The sequence below is a fragment of the Diorhabda sublineata genome, chromosome 7, assembly GCF_026230105.1.
Source record: "Diorhabda sublineata isolate icDioSubl1.1 chromosome 7, icDioSubl1.1, whole genome shotgun sequence".
Classification (NCBI taxonomy): Eukaryota; Metazoa; Arthropoda; class Insecta; order Coleoptera; family Chrysomelidae; genus Diorhabda; species Diorhabda sublineata.
Genome location: NC_079480.1, coordinates 13366350 through 13385264, shown reverse-complemented (window position 1 = coordinate 13385264; position 18915 = coordinate 13366350). Strand labels below are relative to the sequence as shown.

General features: G+C 30.0%; 3 protein-coding genes across 3 annotated transcripts; 1 reads left to right on the top strand and 2 right to left on the bottom strand.

The window, feature by feature from the left end:
* Positions 1–4202: 4202 nt before the first annotated feature.
* Positions 4203–7188, bottom strand: LOC130446991 (uncharacterized). The gene is made up of 3 exons (XM_056783573.1): positions 6943–7188; positions 6581–6879; positions 4203–6517 (listed from the first exon to the last, which is right to left on the bottom strand). The coding sequence occupies exons 1-3, from the start codon at positions 6998–7000 to the stop codon at positions 6431–6433; spliced, it is 444 nt and encodes a 147-aa protein (XP_056639551.1). The 5' UTR covers positions 7001–7188; the 3' UTR covers positions 4203–6430.
* Positions 7189–7296: 108 nt separating this feature from the next.
* On the top strand, positions 7297–8761 carry LOC130446992 (macrophage migration inhibitory factor homolog). Its single transcript, XM_056783574.1, has 3 exons — positions 7297–7602; positions 8239–8411; positions 8516–8761. Exons 1-3 carry the CDS (start codon positions 7495–7497, stop codon positions 8595–8597), a joined length of 363 nt encoding a protein of 120 aa, XP_056639552.1. The 5' UTR covers positions 7297–7494; the 3' UTR covers positions 8598–8761.
* A 1037-nt stretch (positions 8762–9798) lies between these two features.
* Positions 9799–18889, bottom strand: LOC130446989 (inner centromere protein A). The gene is made up of 11 exons (XM_056783570.1): positions 18623–18889; positions 16693–16786; positions 14903–15076; positions 14389–14531; positions 14055–14336; positions 13767–13968; positions 13448–13634; positions 13075–13390; positions 11529–11722; positions 11297–11466; positions 9799–11214 (listed from the first exon to the last, which is right to left on the bottom strand). The coding sequence occupies exons 1-11, from the start codon at positions 18689–18691 to the stop codon at positions 10991–10993; spliced, it is 2055 nt and encodes a 684-aa protein (XP_056639548.1). The 5' UTR covers positions 18692–18889; the 3' UTR covers positions 9799–10990.
* Between the last annotated feature and the right edge of the window lie 26 nt (positions 18890–18915).

Below are 18915 nucleotides of genomic sequence, written 5' to 3'. Positions count from 1 at the left end.
AGCGGCCAACAGTTTGAACAACTACTGTAACTTTGTCAATTTTAATATTGTTGTAATACATTTTTTTTGAAATTGAAATTATGAATAATTTTCATTTGTTTTGAACTACTTACTTAATCTTAATCATTATTCGAAATTAAATGAATAATTAATTAATTTGTAAATTGTTCACGTGGATGAAGACATTTGTTTAGAGGCAAATTTTTACAACATCGTTCATTTTAGCTCCATAAAAGGTTATTAGTTTTTTAACTAAATATAATCAGGCAATTTAAAACAAAATTAAAAAAGAATTTGCTCCAATGACGTAAAAATTAGGGGGGTAAAAATGACAACTAACCCTGACAGCTCGCCACTGGTTAATTTTTTCCAAAGTTTGTTTATATCAAAATATTACTTTATTAAGGAGTATATTTTTCACCAAATTTGAAAAAAAAATTTAAAGGCGTTCTTGATTTATAGCAAATTTTCGATTTTGATTTAAAATTTTGAACACCCTATATCTCAGCAACTAGGCCCCGTAAGGATTCGTATTCCTATATCAAAATAAATTATTTATTAAGATCTCTCTGTAGTAAGGTGTTTTCGGTCGAATATATAAACACCCTGTATATGCGACAAAAAGCAATGATATAGTTTTTGAGTTTCTGAAGCATTTTCAATTAAAACTAATGAATAAAAAATGATATTAAGATGTACCTAAATCACTATGAAAAAATAAGTTTAAAAATCATGTGAATTTCATATAAATATCACTAAAGGCCGATTCATAAACTTGACTTTCCGTTTGCCGTTGGTGACTTTCAACATAAACGAATTTTATCTTTTCCTCTCGGCCGTTCGTAGCAATTTTCGTAGCAATAGAAAAAAGCCAATCATACCGCTTGCGTTTATCACGTGATTTTGCCTTATACTCCCAATGAAGAAAACTACCGGATTACAAACAAAAACACAAAAATATTACAAAAACAAAAAGCAGTACAAACGTCAAAAAGCATAACAAAATTTTTAGGTTAACGTCAAGTTTATGAATAGGGTCAAACGGCAACGGCAAACGAAATGTCAAGTTTATGTATCGGCTGACCAGAAATGCTACAAATAAATATTTTAAATAAATAGATGATTACCTAAAAGTGTTACTGCACTATGTATATTTCTAAAAACTTTCTACTCTTCCTGTTAAAACTAGGAAATGTCGATTTTAATAATTAACTTTTGTGTTATTTAACTGATGCTTATTTTTATTTTGTACTCACTTATTAGTATAACTTTAATACATTGGCGACTTATGTACACACAAATTGTATAAGTAATCACAGAATCCTTTTGTTTAATCACTATTGAATGTATACCTGAGTATAACGAAGATTCAGTATAATATGTGAATGTCTGCGTAGTGAAAGTTGGTTGCCGGAGGAAAGAAAGCTTGTTTCGTTATTTAAACTGATTAATTTACTGAAAGAATGCTAAACTTTTTACATAAAAATCTTTTATCATAAAAATATTTTATAGAATTTTAGAGATAATAGCTAAAAAATTATAATGAAATAAATGCACAATTCGTATTCTACCAACACACACACACACACACACACACAGCTAAAGTCTATTTTACCAATATTTTATACGAGGTGTGTCAATTTGAAAACTTCCTACCATTAATAGATATCTTCCTTCAGCAAATAATTTATCTATGTTTTTACTTGCGCTAAGAGTCTATGGAGGTTGAAAGGAAGAAGTATTTTTATGGGAGGAAAGTTGAAAAAATGGCCAGCCGATAAATAACAGTTCAAAAACCTTCCAGAATGGCGCTGGTATATATAGAGAGGTGCCCCATATCAGCATTTGTTTAAATTTTAGAGGAAGCGCCAAATATTATTTACACCGTGGGCAACTTTTCACACTTTTGTAGAAAGTAAGCTAAATTTTCAATAATACCATACTCTACAGTTTGAGTTTTATATATAGAACGCCTCAATTATCTCGGTAACGGCTCGTACGATTTTTATAAATTTTTTTATACAAGGGTCTTGTGATTATTATGGTATTATGGTGGTATCTACATGTTGTTAGATCTTTCCTTTTTCCGGAAATATAATGAATTTTGTTATTCCAAATGAATCATCCTTTATATTTTTTTCTTTTCGAAATCTTTAAGAAATACTTATTATTTTTGATCTTACATCTTACATTTGCTTTATCTCCGCTAAAGTTGAAATAATACATTTAGGTAGCTATGACTACTACAATAACAAATTTGACTTATCAATAAATGATTATTGTTGAAGTTTATTGAAAGTCACAATGGATCGTTAATTTGAAAAAGAACGAATTGGTATTTTAATGATATTAGGATATGGTAGAGGTCAACAAGAAACGTGTAATATCTTTAATAATTTATATCCTAACCGAAATCCCATAACAAGATCTACTGTCAGTGAATTAGTAAAATAATTTAACGAAACTGGTTCAGTAAAAGATTTATCCAAATAAGGGCGCAGAAAAACTGCCTCAACTGAAAACAAATCTTCAGATGTTTCTTTCAAATATGTATTCAGGGAACTTGATATTTCGCAAACACCCGTAATGAAAATTTTACGTGATAATAAATTCCATCAAAACAAAGTAACGTTGGTTCAAGAGCTGTAAGATGACAAATCCCATTCTATTTTTTCAGTTTTTATTTTCAAAAGAAGGGAGTGATGCCAAATGACTACACTATGCATTTGCAACAAAAAGTTAATTATAGAAATTTTTAAAACAATTAAAAAATTTTATTTGAGCATAAGTCAAAGCCACATTTTTCACCCTTGATTCGGGAAAAAATCTTTGTAGTTGGGATATCTGCATCTCATTTTATTATCTTGGCGGACAGGCCAATGACTATTTTGATCTGTGCCCATTTCTTTTGGTGGAACGTGTTTAGCTGGACCTTTCTTCCTTTCAGTTTCCAAGCTTTTACTTAATGTATAGTTCTTCCAATATCAATTGCAGAAGACAGTTATGCGAGGAACAATCAATATTTCATAAATACGCACGGCAAATTAAGAAATGAAAAATAATGTTTAATCCCTGTATCAAATTCGGTAACCATCTAAAAAACCGTCAGTCCAAATGGACTCATCATCTCCTCTGTTAACCAATGAAAAACATCGAATCGTAAACATAAATGCATTTCTATTGACCGAAGCTGTTGGCTCGAGAATCGCATAAATATGCTAAAACTGCATTTGATACAGCCCTTCAGCACTGCGTCTACCCCTATAGATGTAGATATAGATAAATGGCGGAACATCGCGGCAAAATCAAGGTTATCGTCTGCTAAGCGAAAGACTTTTTTCGTCCGGCTTGAAAACATTTTTTACGTGCGACTTCACGTTTTAATTAAGTGCAATTACACTTTCGTGAAAGATTTTTTAGTTTGTCGACGTTTTTTTTCCGTTTTATTATTGTTTTGACATGGAATGATATTGCTATGTTACGGGTCAATAAAAATTTTTGCATCCCGGCCATAATATAAAGTTTTTTTGAAAAAAAAATCCAAAAATGATTTTCAAAAACCGGTATATACAGTGGTGTTACCCCTTAATTCGGTAACGTGACTATATCAGGACCTATTGCTCCCAACCTCAACACCCAACAAGCTAATTTTCGGTGATTTTATATCCAGGCAGGGCCTAATCCTGATCTGCAGATGCACATATAGCAGCCTGAATATTTGCTGCATTAAACTCAATCAGATCACTTCCACCCTACTAAAAAATGTTTTCTAGATCGGTATCGCGTTGACCTCAAACTTTTGACCAATGATTGCGACCTCAAAGGATCGGTTTTTGAGGAAGCTACTAAATCAACAGTGAGATCTTAATCTATGTTGAGCCAAATCCTATGAAAACCTTTGATATGTTCATTGCGATTGCTCTAGATTTTCCATATTTCTCTATTGCTTCAGTTTATACGTTGGTGACAAAGGCTAGAAGCTTCCAACTGATCTATGTTTACGAAAGCTGTATTTATGATCCGTATTGTTGGGAACCGTTTTTTTTTTGTATTCAACCCAAGCAAGTTTTCAATACGCATCGAAGAAACCTCTTTTATATTATTCTGTTGTGTAGTCAGTGTTTACGAAAAACTAAATGTAATAAGTCCTTTTTGGGATAAGGCAAATTGAATTTTGAAAATAGTAGCAATAAAACTACCAATTTAAATATATTTTTTTATTAAAAAGTGTATACAAAGTTAACAATGTAAACTTGTAAAAATATAAAAATTATGTGCCATGCTTCATCTTAAAATATAAAAATTTTTTGTAAATAATACTAAAAATGGACGGAGCAATTATTGAGATTCGGGTAAATATTTTTTAACAGAATTTCAAAACCATATAAAAATTGTTTTTTATAACATAATAAATTATATTCATAACTTAAATGACATAACATGCAGATACATGCCTCAGATTCAAATAAAACAACCTTATATTGTATCCAGTTTTTGCACGTGTTGTACACTATATTTTCCCAACAATCTTCATGATATTATACTTGAGATTTGTTTCTACAGTAATCTGATATATTGAGGTGGTGTTCGTTATATATGTAGTTCAGGGTGACATGTATGTAATCTATTGTGTCCCCTAATATATTAATCTCATTCCTTTTAGAAAATTCGGGATGTGAGATGACTGTAGCTGCCAGAAATCTTCGACTTCTATCTCATACCCTCCCACGATTTGGACTTACATAGTCTCTTAGCTTATCCTAAGTGTCCATTTCACATTAAATTAATTAACCACCCACCATAATCACCAGACCTAGTCCCCTGCGACTTTTTCCTCTTCCCTAACCTTAAAATTTATATGTAAACGTCTATTTTGAGAAGAAAGACTGCAACTATTATTTAAAAGGGTTTAAAAACGTTAAAGCATCACCAGACTTTAGAGAAAAATTAGAGAAATTTATACTGACTTTGATGAAATAATGCCTACCTATTACAATGAACTAGTGTACATTAAGAAAACTTGAAGAATTTCAAAAATATCCTCCAAAAAATGTGAAACATAGAAATCAATGAATTTTCCTACTGAAATGCAATGAAAGATAGAAATTTCAATGATTTCTGGATTCAACTTCATAAACTGATTTCTGTAAGTCAACGTTTTTTTTAGTTAGTTTCAGAGGATGTTACAACATTGTATTAGTCGTATTTTGACTTTTTTAATAACCCATGTAACTAGTTTTTTACTGAGAATTCTGAGAATTATACAAATTTCAAGTTTAAATTTTACTAACATTTTAATAAGAATAGAATTGAAACAATGTAAATATATCAAAAAGGATAGGATACGTTTTCCATGGCAATAAATTTATCTTAATTAGGCAAAAATAAAACGAAAATTAGGAATAAAATTTTTCGAATTCTCGCTTCAGATATCAATAATTGAAGTCATAACCCAGTTTGAGATTTACTTTATAGAACAAATGCGTTTTAATACTTTGTCTAAATTTTATCCCTTTAAATTCAACACGAGTCTTGTAAGTTAACAAACAAAAGGTTGAAGTTATACATGACTTTTTTCCCAGCGTGATAAATATTATATACAGGAATGGTTCAAACTTCTTTAGAAAAAATTGACTGTTGTTTAGTACCATTTATAAAATAAGAAAAATATTTAGCAATAATCTGAAGATTTCATCAATAACTAAAAGTAGAAATATGCTGTTTTGAGCTCATCAAGCAAGACATAAGCTCTGAATGCTTTCAAAGACGAAACCCTGTGGGGTTAGGTTAAGATTATTCTTCATATTTGAGTTATTTTGGGTCAATTTACAAAATGGCATTGCCAAATCCTGTTGCCAAGGAAATTGTACTCTTGCCCTCAAAAATATTATAAAACATGACTGTCATTGCATAGGATAGTATATTAATGAGATAAAATATGCATACAAACATTTGTACACATTATGGTAAAAATTTATGGAAAATAGACAAAAAGTTGTCCAATTTTTGTATATTCACCATAATTACATTTTTCTATGAAAAAATAATAAATTTTTGATTATTAAAAATATATCTGTGTACTTTCTTTAAATCCTTTCAATGACTTCGATAGATGACTGTAGTAATTGTTATTATAACCACAACCTTAAACTATTTTTTTAATCTCGCGTATAATTAAAAAAACCATGTGAGTGCTATAGCTGACACAAGTCTATGGTTAAATGATTTTTTATACATTACATTACAGCCAGTAGTTTGTACTAAAAGAGTCATTGAAATGATCTATATAAAAATGTTATTGCCACTTAACAAATTTCAATGAAAAAAACTACAATTTTCTAGTAATTTCTCGTTGGAATTCATTAATTATGATTAACTAGTAGGAAAGAACACATTCTATTACAAACAAGTTCTATTAAATATCTAATATTCAGTTAAAATATTTGAACATTACTGTAGATACTACAAATGTCGAGAAAATAACACTATTTAATGGCGTTTTCTTTGACGAATCAGACTGCAACAAACCAATAAAAATCATTCAAAAATGCCCACAGTATTAAGTAATTGAAGTACTTACAATAATATAATAATTGCACCTGTCACCTTTGCAGCATTCCGAACATTTCCAGTCTTGATACCAGATGTGAGTACATGTAGCCATATTACTACTTCGAAATTTTTCACATTTTTCTTTAGTTGAGCATCGTTTTGATATATAGTATTGCTTTAAGGCACCTTGTTGCCAGTAGGGGGTACTTCCCCAACTTATTTCTGATAAGCATACGTCTTCTCCATAATCGCACGTTGCTATAGTTCTACTACATTTCCCGTGATTGTCTTCTTGATTATCGCAAACATAGCATTCTAGGGATACGCCTAAAATGAATCATTAAATTAGATTAACTATTTCACACACTGTTTAATTATTTATGAGCTTACCTAAATGTATATATAAAAAAACTGAAAAAATTGTTATAAAAATTTGGGTATGATTCATTTTTGTAAACTTTTGTACTAACAATTAATATTTGAACAACCGATCCGTTGTTTACTAATTTCTCATCGAGTTTTCATATGTTTTGTCAACGCGTCAACTGTCATAACAGTATTTTTGACAGCTTAAAATTATGTAATTGGCCTTTTAATAACCGTTTATACTATTTGATCGAATGGTTACTTTCTGTCAATACGCAGTTGGTTATTAAAACAGAAGAAAATGTAATAAATGTAATATGTAAATGTAATATTGAGGCTAATACATATAACAAAAAGATTTATTCACTCAAAATTAATTCAATTCTAAAAATGTATGTAATAACGGAATCATGAAATAGATAAACAATTACCACACTAGCCAGTACTGTAATGGTGATAGTTAATAAACGTGGAGAAGAAGAACTTATTAATATACTTCATGCATTACTAATTAGATTTATAGTTAGTTCCACAGATGAACCACATCCTAGTCAGTTCTTTAGTTAAATTTTAAACATGCCTCATTTCAGAGTTGAAACTAATGTTCCCCATGATAAAATTCCTGCAGACTTACCAGCGAAACTGTGCCATATACTTGCAAAATCATTAGGGAAACCTATAGATGTAAGTACTTGAAGCGTTTTTTGTAAATTTTTCATAAAGATTTTTTTATTATACCAAAGTTTATTTTTACTATTAATTCGAATCGTGTGGATCCGAAGTTTAATTTCAATTAAATTATGCATATAGACAATTTGATATGTAAAATTTAATATTATTTTCTAATGAAAAATATTGAAATTTTGCATGTAATTGTTAATAAGTTTAGTGAATCCTGAAATGAGGAAAAACTGAAGCTATTATTAGAAATTTCATTTATTTTACTATAAAAATACAAATTTATGAACTACTTAAAGATCATCCGTGTTGCAGATTTTCCTGTAACCAGGTGATACCATTTATTGACCAAAAAGCCTACAATAGGAAATAATACAGCCGTAGCTGTACTCATAATTTCAATAAAAAATCTATTACATTCCCCAAAAACCTATTTAATTTGTTGAATCATCATTATTTCGTTGATAATCCATCCTATAGTTCACTATAGCAAACCTGCAGAGAAAAATTTTTCCTATATCAGAGCAATGCCTGGAAAATCCAAATCTTATATAAAAATATCCCTATCCCCTCAGAAATAAACCAAGGAATCTCTAACTTTTCCAATAACAGAAAGTTTTTCATGTGGAGTTTCACTTGTAGTACTGCTGTGCTACAGTTATTGGAGGTGCAAAAATGGCATGGGGTGGAAAAGATGAACCAGCTGCACAGGCTACTTTAATGAGTATCGGTTGTTTAGGGGTTGAGGAAAATAAGGAGCACGCCAAAGAGTTATATGAGTGTATAACTCAAGAACTTGGAGTTCCTGCTAATAGGTAAATCTCTCACATAGTTAATTTGAAATCAATGTGTAGTGTAATGTGTTTTGCAATTATTTTGAAATAATCAAAGTATTTTAAAGTGATTTATTTATTTTTAGAATGTACATCTTTTTTCAAAATGCAACTAGAAGTGATGTTGGATACAACGGAACTACGTTCCATGAAATATTTGGCCGCTAAAATTAACTAAAAAAAATCCTTAGAGTATACTAATTATATTTATACAGAATTATTCATAATTAATATTTATAAAACAAAGTATTTGTGAATATATAATCACATCTAAAAAAATATTTTCTGTTAAAATAGAATAAAAAATTTTTTCAGAGAATAATGAAGTTTTTTCTTTCTAAATCAATGAAATAAATCTATGCTTACGTTGTCTCTCATTTGGTTTACTTACAGTGCTCCATTTTGTAATTTGAAATGTATATGAATAGAGAACTGGCATGAAGCAACCATGAGCAAAAATAAACAGTGCAAAGCAGTAGAGCGACTCCAAGCCTTGGGCATAAATAAGGTCGCAGATTACGCTAGATTTCTACTTGACCTATGGTTCGCAGTTGTAAGTGAGGATGGCGCCAGATAGCGTTCTTCAGGGGAATATTTAACTATACGAACCAAATAGGACGTTGTCTACAATTCAGGTCACAATCTCAAACGAAAGTTTATTATACCACTCTGATGAGACGTAATAACGTTGAAACTAGTCAGTAGTTACAAACATTTCTTTGAAATTGCGAGCCATTGGGTCGATAACATCACTCTCTTCAGAGGAGATGTAATTCAATATTCGTCGAGGCGTTAGGAAAGTAGTTGTTTTCTCATTTGAAGTACGGCATAATATATTTTCAAAATTATTTCAGAGGTGAATAGTAGAAATTATCGAGGGCTGTAATACATATTAAAAAGGCCACTTTTTGATATTTCGAAGCCACAATGTCACAACAACAGAGGAAGAAAAATAGGGATGAGAATAAAAGAAATATTTTAAGGATTGATAAGCGGTTCAAATATTATTAATTATCTAGGATTAATGCTAACATTGGTAAAGAATATCAGAAATATGAAAAAATTATAAGCAAATAAGATGTTATGAAGCAAAATATTGAATAAGAAGACCAAAATGAATATCTACGAATCAATGCTACGTCTGATACCAATGTATGGCGGAGAACCAAGGACAATGACAAATGAGAAGAAGAGGATTTGAGGATAACGGAAAACATATGATGAGAAGAATATTACAATCGATATATACATAAGCAGATATGTCACTTATGAGAAGTAGAATTCTTATTGTTTTGAAAAAGCCATAATTGTATTCATCAGGAATGTTAAAAAATTTTATTTAAATAAAAAATTTAATCAAGTCAAAAAATTTATAAATGAAAAATATTTTATTGATATTCGAAGCTACAGTAATACTCAAAATAAAATATGAAATTATTCTACATTAAAAACGATTAAAACAATTTTTTATACAAACCCAAGTTTACAAACAAAAAATAGTGCCTTTGATAAATTGATGAAAACCTCAAAAATATAAATTATATACATTAAAATACATAAAATTTTATTAGTTAAAAAATAATTTTCAATAACCCTCCATTATTTGCACTGCAGATTTACCTCGATATGAATAAAGCAGGAGTCAACGTTTTTTTGAAACTAAATCCAAAAATTTCAATACAAATTTGAAAAGAATATACAATAACCAGGATATAATTAAATATACGAAGATTGTATGATAAGTTTCCAGCATTTTCGTATTCTCACATTATCTGCTCCTTTGAGCCGGATACGAACCAGCGACCTAAGAAAGACTCAAAGGAGCACAATAATGTTAGTGTTGGTGTGATGACAATAAACAATGTGTGATTCATATGAATAACTCCAACAGTTTCAGAAACTTCAACTCAGTTCTAGTGATAATGACTTGAATAAAAGTTTTAGCAAAAATGAAAAAAACATTGAGTACTGATTTTCACCTTCATTTACGAGCGCAACATTTTGAGTAGTTCAACTTAAACGTCGGTGTAACTAGTGATGAGCATTTGAGAAGGTAAAAACAGCAACAGTTTGAATAACAAATATTGCTAATGCTTTCTGGGGACGGTTTAACTGGAACAAATCCGATTTTTATGTCAATTTATAGCTGTAGATGAAACTATACAATGACAAGAGTAGGTTGTAGGGATAAATTTCCTACAAAAATTGAAAACACACTTCTATCGAAGAGACTATTATTTTTCTCGTCAATTAACTTCAAAAGGATAAAACACCAACTAAAAATCATTTAGCATCATTACATGATAAACTAAAAACAAAAATACCAAATAGAAAAATCCTGATCTGACCTAATCCAGTGATTTTTTTTATACACTGAATGTGTTAATAAATTTAAAGGTATATTTTTCTGAAAAAAAAAAATTTAAATTAATCAGTAGGTTGTTAGTCTAGAAAACTTGTAGACAACCCTCGTATTATAGACATATAATTGTATTCCACATAAAATACCCGTTATGGGTGAAAAATTGCTGGCAGCTGAGGGATAAATTTCACAAATCTCTTCAATCTGAATCTTCACTAAATAGTATATCATTGGTTACTGAAAATAATGTATATCTGGGAGGTTTCCTCCAATTGGCGCTCGATGTTCTTTTTAACTTTTTGGGATCGATGATTTCAAAGATTTCTATTAGATCTGGACTGTGCGTTTGGCAACAGAAAAGCGAATTTTTTATTTTCTCTCCTGCGACTAATTGAGTGTAAAGCGGTCTCTTCAAATATTCCTCTGAAATTTGAATTAATTTGTTTAATATAGTTCTCGAAGTGGGCGCAAAAATATATAAATTAATATTCAGTAGTTCAAATACCTTTGCACCATGATGGTGTACGAGCATTTTTTTTTGTTGAAATGTCATCATCAGAATCGTAACAATCTTCTGTTGGAAGCAAAGGCGGTTTACTCATCATATAAATAGGTATGTGATTTTGTAACGTCCTTTTTGCTTGACCCGATTCTTGAACCTTTCCTCCGTTATCTCTGCCAAAGGAAACATCAAAATACATTCTTGTTAGACAATTATCCGAAATTTTTATACTTACGATGATGATTCACTTTGTTTCGCCAATTTCGCCTTATTTTTAGCCAACAATCTCTTTTTTTCCGCTTCTTCTCTATTCTTCTGTAGTTTTTCTTCTTTTTCCGCAATCGCTTGCTTGTGCTTTTCCAATTTCAATTTTTGAATTTCCAACAATTTCTCCTTTTCTTTTTGAATTAATTCCTTTTGTTGTTGCACCTAGAATTTCCAATTAACTGTATTGGAATTTACATTTAGAACTGGAATAGTGATTAGACACAATGAATAAGAAGAAATGGATAAACAAAATAAAATAGAGGTAAAAAGGTGAAATTATTGAAGAATTAAGCAGAAGATAGAAGAAATGATAAAGACCCTTAAAAGGGAAAGATCAAGAAAGAACTTGATAGACCAAATAACGGAACAAGGAACAAAAAACGGATATAAGGAAAATAAAAAACAGTAAAAAAATTATATGAATGTCTAATAAGAATGTAACAAAAGAAATACGTAGATAAACCAAATTAGGAAGCGGGGAATAAAAAGAGAGGAAAATCTTGAAAAGTAAATAAAGAATATTAAAAAAAAGGTAATTTATGATAAACTGGAAACATTGTTAAAAATAAAGGAGACTAAGAAAGAAATGGATAAACCAAATAAAGGAAAAAGGAACAAAAAGAGTTCAGAGGAGAATTGAGAAACATTACAAAAAAGATAAGACAGTAGGAGAGATATGGATATACCATAAAAGTGAGGGTGAGAAAGAAATAAATAGACCAAATTAAAAAAAAAGGAAGCAAGGAGAGGAAAAACTTGAAGAAGGATTGAGTAATATTTCAAAAGATGGAAGAAAATGGAATAGATGTTGAAAGTGAGGATGATTGAATTAATGAGAAAATGAAAACTGGAAAACCCATTTTAAAAGGAAAGATCCAGAAAAAATGGATAGATCAGCTGAAGAAAGAGGAAGGAAAAAGGGGAAAACCTTCAGGAGGAAACAAAAAAACAAAAGGTTCAAAATAATTAAGAAAAGACAGTGAAAGAAATTATGACAAAAAGAATACTGGAAATGGTATAACTAAAATAAGAGGAAGACCAAGAAAGAATTGAATAAAGCAAATAAATTAATGAGAAACAAAAAAGGAGAAACTTGGAAAGAAATTGTGCAAGAGATATTATGGATATACCTCAAATATTTTCGATTAAGACGAAAGGAAAACTGTAAACACCATTAAAAAGGTAAAGAGAAAGCCAATGAATAAATGGATAGACCAAAGAAAGGAAAAAGGGACGAAAAGAATTTACAGGAATTAGGAAAGATTATAAAAGATAGTGGAAGAAATGATATTGATGTATCCTAAGAACATGGTTAGAATAACTTATAACTTTGAAACAATTGAAGAAGATAACAAAAGACAAAACATAATTAAAGAAATGAGTAGAAAAAGCACCTAAGTTCTTATCAAACCTACTTCGAGTTGGAGTGACAAGAAGAAGTAGTATAATCATTGTCATTTTTGCTGGAATGACTGAATGAATGAAAAACTGTCGATAATACAAGAATTGGTTACTTTTAATTGTTTCTCTTCCCGTTTGCGTCTCTTTTCCTCCGCTTGCGCTTGTAGCAATGCTTCTTTTTTTAATTGTGCTTCTTGTTCTTTTTCCTGTCTCCTCTTTTCTCTTTCTCTGTATTCTGCTTGCGAAGCTTTCAATGCACTCAATGTTTTCGTAGACAAACAACTGTCGTTATTCGAAGACGATTGAGGAGTCATCCTATTTATCCTGGAAGTACTGCAACTTTTTGGTAGGAATTTATTGGTGAATGGAGTGTATGGTTTATTTTTGGATTCGTTGTCATCCAGAACTGGAATTTTGGATGTACTCACCCTAGAAAATAAATTGTTGCTCATTCCAAATGAAGTGTATTAAATTTAAAGTACTTACAAAACTTTACTTGCGTTACCAAGTTTTTCAAACGCTTCGACTTTCTTTTTTGTAGATGTTTTGTCAAAAGGACTGAAAATTTCTTTGATTTGAGCCTTTTTCGACTTTGTATTAGATGGGGTTTTGCAATCACTTTGGCCGTTAGTTGCTTTTGCATTAGGTGGAGATGAAGCTACTTTATTTTCAACTAAAAATTATAATAAAATTGTTTGATCATAAAACTATTAGTAACAAAGAAGAAAAACATAGAAAACTAGTGAAAAAAATATGAATCACAGCAGAAAAACACTTACTGAATAATTAAGTAACATCTACTCACCAAGATCATTATGAATCATTTTGGGTTTATCCACTACTACCGTCCTATCAAAAGCCGGTACTACCACCATTGTAGTACTTTGTATTTCTGTAGGTTCGTCTGCATTGTTACCTTCCAAATTAGAAATAGCGTCTTCATATTCTGTTTGGGCACTTTTATTCTCTTCACTCTCATCGGAAGAAGAACTTATTTGTTTGACCAGCTGGAAAAACCCAAATTACAACAAATAAAATGTTGGTCATTTCTAAAATAGTGTCAATAACTAATATTAAAAATAAAGATATTTACCTTTTTGGGTTTACCTCCCTTATCTTGCCGTTTGGTATTATTTGTAATAATTTGAGATTCGTTTTGTTCATTCCTTTTTTCTGCTTCCTCATTTTCCTCTTTCTTTTTCTGCAGTCGCGTTTTCGTACGAGTAGATCGTGTAGATACCTCCGGTTCCACTTCAGTTGTCCTCTCCTTTTTCTTTTCATTATCAGAATCCTTGTCGTCCGTTATATCGATCATAGTGACTGTAGTATTTTGAATTATGACATCTGATGGCTTGCCTCTGTCAGCCTTCTCCACCTTAAAATTAAATTTATTAAAACTAAATAAAAGCCAGTTGAGTGAAGAGTACTTCAAGTTCGTCCTGGAACTTTTTGTTCCTCGTCTTAGTACGTGTTGATCTATGAACTGGTTCCTTCGGTTCATTCTTAATTTTCTTTTTTCTTGGTGGCAGTAAAGCAGGAGCAGGCATTTCCTCAGCTGAGTCGTCGTTTTCTTGAAAATATATTTAGATACATATGATGAAGAATTTTGAAACTATATCTTTGATAATAACCCACGATAATAAATCTCCATATAAAAATACACGACACCATGTGATTTTTTAAATAACTTCAGAGAGTATACCTGTATTTTCAAAATTTTAACCCCTTTGTTATGAAAATAGAAAAAAAAACTTTCACTTCTGATTCCTGTGAAATTTCCCACAAGGAGTTTTTTTAATATGAGGGCTCAAGAGATATATCAGTTTCTCAGAAAAAAATTTATCAATGCAAAAATTGAGGAAAATTCATGAAAAATGGATTCGAATACTGATGTAATTTTCGAAAATACCCCTTTAATTATTTAAGTATAAAATGACTTACTAGATTCGGTCGAATTAGTAGAGGGAACTATAGACATTTTTTCCATTTTAATTGCTATAACTGGTAAGGGATTCTTATCCGCATTTGCTCTACTATGTTGTCTAGTAGTTCTTTTGGGCATAATTGAACAGCTCGGCTCTACATTCTCCTTTGCGGTCTCATCTGTAGATCCATCTAAGAATCAAAATTAACATTCAATTATCTACTGGATATTGTGGAATATTTATATCACAATAATCAACTCAGGAATAACATTATTATATAGAGTGCGGTGATGATACAAAATAATATCTAATTTATTTCTCAAGTTTTTAGAGCAACACTCTAGATCAATATTTCTATTTGATTTTTATATTTTTCAACTTATACTCAATTAAACCATTGAAAACACACACAAATAGACAACACGTGTTCCAAGAGAGGGATAGTAAAAAATCAATAACATCTTTACTTGAAAGCCAGCCATTAATATGAAAATTTAGTTTAAAATATTAACATGGACCAAGTACATTTCTAATACCAAGAGATAGTCAAAAGATTTTGATACCTTACATCATAACAAACTGTCTAAATTGATTAAAGTTAAAATAGGTGCCAAATAGATCCTGTTGATATCACATGTAGTGTTAAATAAGTTTAGTCTTTCAAATACACTCTTTTATAATACTACTATGCAAAGAAATTAAGCAAATAGATCAGGTATATTTAATAAATTGATCAAAATTTGTACGTATGCAGGTGATATAGCAATAACCTTAGAAAGATTTATAAAACTTTCCAAAGATGTAGAAAGAAAATGTAAATTAGTAATTAATGAATCTAAAATTGTATATATGAAGATATCTGCATCAGAAGATTGTAGGAAAATGGAAGATTTAATAATAGATGGTAAAACTTTCAGAGATATAGATAGACTCAAATATCTCGAAGGAAAATATAAAAAACCAAGCAGTGCATACAAAAAAGAATACAAAGTGGTAATAAGGCTTATTTGGAAACCTGAAGCTCCTGAAAAACAAACTAATTTCAAGAAGTTAAAATTGTGAACGTTAGGTGATGACACAAAAAGACTAAGAAATATTAAGAATATTTGAGAGAAAAATTATTAGAAGATTATATGGAGGAATTAGGATAAAGCTGGCTGGAGAATCCAAAATAAAAGAGAAATTGATGAAAAAAGTGATGATTTGGCCACATTCTCAGAATGTATGATTAGCAAATGCCTAAAAGAATCATGATGGCCAAAGTAGAAGCAGTAGCAGAAGAAGCAGACTCCAATATTAAGTTTACGAAGACTTACAATGAATGTGAGAAGATGGGGAAGAACAGACCAGTTTGGAGGGGAATTGTCGAGGAGGCCAAGGCTTCCCTGAGCTGTAGTACTAATAGGTGTATAAATAAAATTGTTAAAAGCTGTAATTGTACAATTTCTAATTGTAATCATCCCATATTTTAGGACCTATATTGTTCATTGATCAAAATTGGGAAAAGTGTGGTGGCCTGAGCTATATCAAAAGTGGAAAGTGTCAAAAATCAATTGGATGTACTTAAATTATCTCTAAATATTAATAATACAATTTTTTCATTACAAAACATATAGGTGACATCACCTAATTGGAAAATAGAGCAGTTGAACCTTTAAAACTGTATTATAAACAAGAATTTTCTAATATTAAGTAGCTGTTATTAAAAATTAAGTGTAATATAGAAATTTTATCAATCGCATATTTTTTAATCAACATTAAACAATTTGCTATTCTACTTAAATAACAGTTCCTAACATTATTTACCTTTTCCTTGTAACAATTCCATTTGTTTCTTTAAATAAATTACATCTCCAGTTTCCACAAATTTGACATAATTTATTAATTTCTCATTTATTTCCTGAAATTTAAAAACAGTCAATTTAATTATTCTAATATGCATTTAAAATAAATTGTGATTGTCATCATTCACTTGTAGAAATACGCATCTTCAAATTGTCCCAAATTCCTGAAAGAACAAAGCAGCCCCAAAATAATACTTTCTACTATTTTTTTTACACCTTCAATTTTTTTTATTATGTATCTACAAGTTTCCCAATGATAAATAAAAAATATATATTTTTTAGTATTTATCTCCCATGAAAGGGATCATTTCTTGATATGTGCTGACAATTGCTACAAAAATAAACAATTCTATTAGTGTCTAATTAGCAAGGCCTCTTCTTTTATTTTATATTGTAACATAACAAGTATATTTCTACGACTATTTCGAAAACCTCAGTGTAGCTACCAGGTTGAAATACTTAATGGGAAAAGTGAGCCATTAACTTAAACCATAGTTAAGAGCTGCATCCAATCCATATTTCCTTGAGTGCGTTTCAATCCTATCTTCAACATATCGTTGTTGTTCTGGTAAGTCACTAAGTCCAATTTTCAACAATTTCATATATCACACCACTCGATTTGAAATTAGCCCATCTATATAGACTGACAAAACTCACTAAATTCTAGATGTAGTTGTTTTTTAATAGTTGTAGTCCCTAATGATTCATCTAGAATGTCGCCTTATTTACTCTAAACCTTCAAACTGTTCTACTGCAAGTTTTTTTGGACTTCTGCCAGATCAACGACATATATAAGTTTGAGTTCTTTTTGATTTAAAAATTTTTTTGTGCTTGTTGAGCTCTCTTGAATTCACAGTTGATGCGACTTTTTTATGAATATATGATTGCTGAAACTTTTTTTATTGTTTACAGCAATTTTTATCAATTTTGAGAATCTGGTTTGGTGATATTTTTGATTTAGTAAATTTAGTTATTTAGGAAGTATTTCCAGTTTCTCCAATTTTTTCTGTATTTTCGTTCCCTTAAACAGCTAATGGTATCCAATTTAATAATGAACGGTTCACCCCTTCTAGGTACCAATTTTGTGTACTTTAACTAATGCCTGAGTCTTAAGGTTACAAATTGGTGGCCATCTGAAATTATTGTTTGCTGATTTGTATCATTATCAATAGTTTCTTTTGGTATCTCTTCTAGAATAGATTAATTGATTTCAATATTCTTTTTTCTTCATTATAGTGAAAAGCAGTTTAAAAGTCATTTATTTATTAGTTATTCTAATACATGTATGATATTTTATTTTGATCAATTAAGGTTTTTTCTCCCTAACCCCAAAAAAACTTGTGGACTTTATGTTTGAAATATCTGTCACACATTTTTATTATGTTTTGGATACCCTTTAAAAGTACAGTGTTCTTCAAAAAATTAATTGTACCTTGGTTGTAATTTTGTACTTCATTCATAGTACGGATTTTAAAGTTTTTTCATATAAACATAGCAAGCAAATTATTTGTAGCTGTACAAACTTTCTTACTAACTTTAGACAGCAAAAAAATGTTATAAAATAGTAATCTAAAATGTTTTCGTAGAAATCTTATCAAAATAACAAATTGCAAATAACCTGTTATAAGCAATATTTGTATTGACAGATTTCCAAAAAGATATATTACTTTTGCAAATAGTTTTTTTCAAGTGTCAAATTTTGGTATTCAATATAGAAACACTTTTATATCAAATTTGAAATATCAGACTGAGAAAATACCATTGCGTTAGAAATATTTCAGTTACCGATTTAGAGATAAGCCTTTCAATATTGGTTGAACATTATATATAGCAGTGTGTTTGTTCAGGTTCAGAATTTAAAAAATTTTTAAAAAAATACTGTATGTACTTACTGTTTCCTTTATACGTAGTTGTTCAAATAATTTAAGATCTGTTTCCTTAAATAAATCCTGGAGCGACATTTTTCCAATTTTTGAAGATGCACACTACTCAGTATTATAAACTATTCACCATACAAAAATCAAACAAGATTGATCATAACCAACGGTTTTTTACTGACAGTTGACATTTAGTAATAACTTCTCAGTTTATATGACATGACATAGATGTCCTTAGCAATCGTATCACCATTTCCATAGAATTCAATATATCCGTTTGTTGCAACTAACTTTCAAGTTCTGACCAT